This window comes from Priapulus caudatus, unplaced genomic scaffold (assembly GCF_000485595.1).
Source record: "Priapulus caudatus unplaced genomic scaffold, Priapulus_caudatus-5.0.1 Scaffold743, whole genome shotgun sequence".
NCBI lineage: Eukaryota > Metazoa > Priapulida > Priapulimorpha > Priapulimorphida > Priapulidae > Priapulus > Priapulus caudatus.
In genome coordinates this window covers 76,429-78,928 of record NW_014577804.1, presented here as the reverse complement: position 1 = coordinate 78,928, position 2,500 = coordinate 76,429, and the positions used below count along the sequence as shown (strand labels likewise).

At 40.7% G+C, this 2,500-nt stretch overlaps 1 protein-coding gene across 1 annotated transcript; it reads left to right on the top strand.

The window, feature by feature from the left end:
• Nucleotides 1-108: 108 nt before the first annotated feature.
• LOC106813229 (WSC domain-containing protein 2-like) lies at nt 109-2,456 on the top strand. The gene is made up of 4 exons (XM_014817310.1): nt 109-125; nt 783-826; nt 1,138-1,353; nt 1,883-2,456. Exons 1-4 carry the CDS (start codon nt 109-111, stop codon nt 2,134-2,136), a joined length of 531 nt encoding a protein of 176 aa, XP_014672796.1. The 3' UTR covers nt 2,137-2,456.
• The last annotated feature ends 44 nt before the right edge of the window (nt 2,457-2,500 follow it).

The window sequence follows — 2,500 nt, the reverse complement described above, 5'->3', positions numbered from 1 at the left end:
ATGTGCGTGTGTATGTGTGTGTGCGTGTGTGTGTGCGTGTATTTGTGTGTGGTAGCTAAATGACGATGTGAGGTAGCAAGACATTCATGATCTGTGAATTATGGAGAGATGTTAAAGCTCAAGATGTAAGGAAGCAGGCAGGGATCTTGTAATAAAACAACTTGCATTACCTATTTGCAAATAAACTTGTGAAGTAATTTACTACTAGTTTTACGAGGTGAGTAAAATGAATATTAAATTCACTTGCATTCATCCGTTTTTCACACTGACTTCTATCGGTTTATTGTAATGACATAGTCAGTGGCGTACGCAGGGGGGGGGGTGTTTGGGGTGTTAAACACCCCCCTGGCCTCTGTCCCAAACAAACATTTAAAAAAAGAAAAGAAGAGGAGAGGAGAAAAGGGAGAGAGAGAGAGAGTGTGTGTTGTGTGAGAGAGGAGGGAGAAAAAGAGGGAAAAAGAGAGGGAGAGAGAACAGAAGGGCCCTATTATCCTGTTTATTAAGTTTAGTATTTATAAACACCCCCTCCCGAGCTGTAAGAACAAGGTAGCCTATAACGCAGGGTAAGGAGTGTGTACGAAAAGTGGCCCGAAAATCTTCCCATTCGCGCACGATATAATATTCCTTTTTAGATTTATTTTTTTAACGTTTTCAAAGGGCACCGGAAAAAACAGCTCGCGACACCAACTTTTATGATAAATATTTATATATGTATTATAGACAGAACTTCGTTGGCGAGAAGTGAAATAGTTCGTACCTATGTTTCCTACAACGTGAAACAGTCGTATAGAGCCGGCCGGCTACTTCAAAACAGAGCCTGAAGGTCGTATGGCGCAGCGGCCGGCTTTGATGTACGCGATCGATCGCGTACTATATATAACAAAGGCATGCTATCGTGCTATACTGCCGCGGTAACACTTCGGTTACTCGCTCGTTCAAAGGGACGATTACTTGAGCTCCAGCCAATCGCGTAGCTCAAAAGATATCCTCTACATCTACCATCCTAGATGGTATTCTAAACATGCATGAAACTGCGTTTTACGATTCACGTTTTCTTGCATCTTTTTCATCATAAAAAATATTTTGGAGGTAAGTAAGGTAAGTAAAATGACAAGAGTCGGATATTTGAATATGTAGGGGTCGGCACCCTGACCCCGACCGTCTGCGCCGCTCACTGCATCGACCGTGGCTACATATTCATGGGTCTTGCTTACGGAAAGAATTGTAAATGCGGCATGGCATACGGAAAACACGGACAGCTGGCAAAGACCGACTGTAACGTGGCGTGTCCGGGTGACGTCAGCGTCATGTGCGGAACGAGCAGAGTGAACTCGGTTTACAGAATTTACAAATGTAAGTAGAAATACGCCGTATTCTCTTGTTTGTTTCTAGGCGCAAGCAATCGTGCATAGAGGGAAACATTACATCATAGTATGATATATAGATCAGTCTCTGTCTATCGAGGCTCGCTGCCTCCGTAAATTGTCTGGAGTTAGCGTGATTATTAGACGTATCATTATATTTTCTTCTTCTTCTTCTTTTTCTTCTTCTTCTTCTTCTTCTTCTTCTTCTTCTTCTTCTTCTTCGTCTTCTTCTTCTTCTTCTTTTTCGTCGTCTTCTTCTTCTTCTTCTTCGTTTATTATTATTAATATCCTTATAACAATTTGTTGGTCTTGCTATTAATGTTTTCGTATGTTTGTACCAATTATGTTCACTCAAATGTTACCTATTTTTTCAAGCGTTTTAATTTATCTATCACAGATTGGGGAAATCAGTCTACCCACTTTGTAGGCAGCCAATTATTCTACCCAATGACACATCACGTGACATTCATTAGAGAACGTACACTCGTGAAATTCTATTCTTGCTTCTTACACAACAGATGACGACTTCAGCGAATTGCTATTCCACGACAGCCTTGTGTCCGCAGGAAACGGGCTAACACGCAATGTAACAGCAAGCCCGGCAGTAGGTGTCGCCTCGGTGTTATTGTGCGCAGGTCACTGCCTTGAGTCGCCATCTTGCTTTGGAGTCGTTTGGATTCCAGGAAGCGTTAACAACTGCGTGCTTATCTCCGGTATTGGCAATCCAGGCGTCTACACGATTCCCACAGGAGGAAAATTCTATCACGTATGAATAGAGTCAGTGAGTGATGAGTTTATCATGTATCTCGTCAATGAGTTTCCTAATTCTTTACCACCATCTGTTGGATTGCTGTGTTTGTTTGTTTGTTTGTTTGTTTGTGTGTGTGAGACAGAATTTGCGTTATATCAACATATCTGCCGGACCCCGGGTTTTGACGATGTAACTGATAATGTGATAATAATACTATAAACATAGTGTTATGTTAGAGTATGTTCATCGGATTTTATGATGAGATAATGGAATAGTGAGATTGATGAATCTATTCCAGGATAAATCTATGTGATTTGATGGATCAATTGCAATTATAAAATATTAATATGAAATGAACGTACAATTTTACTATATAATTATTATT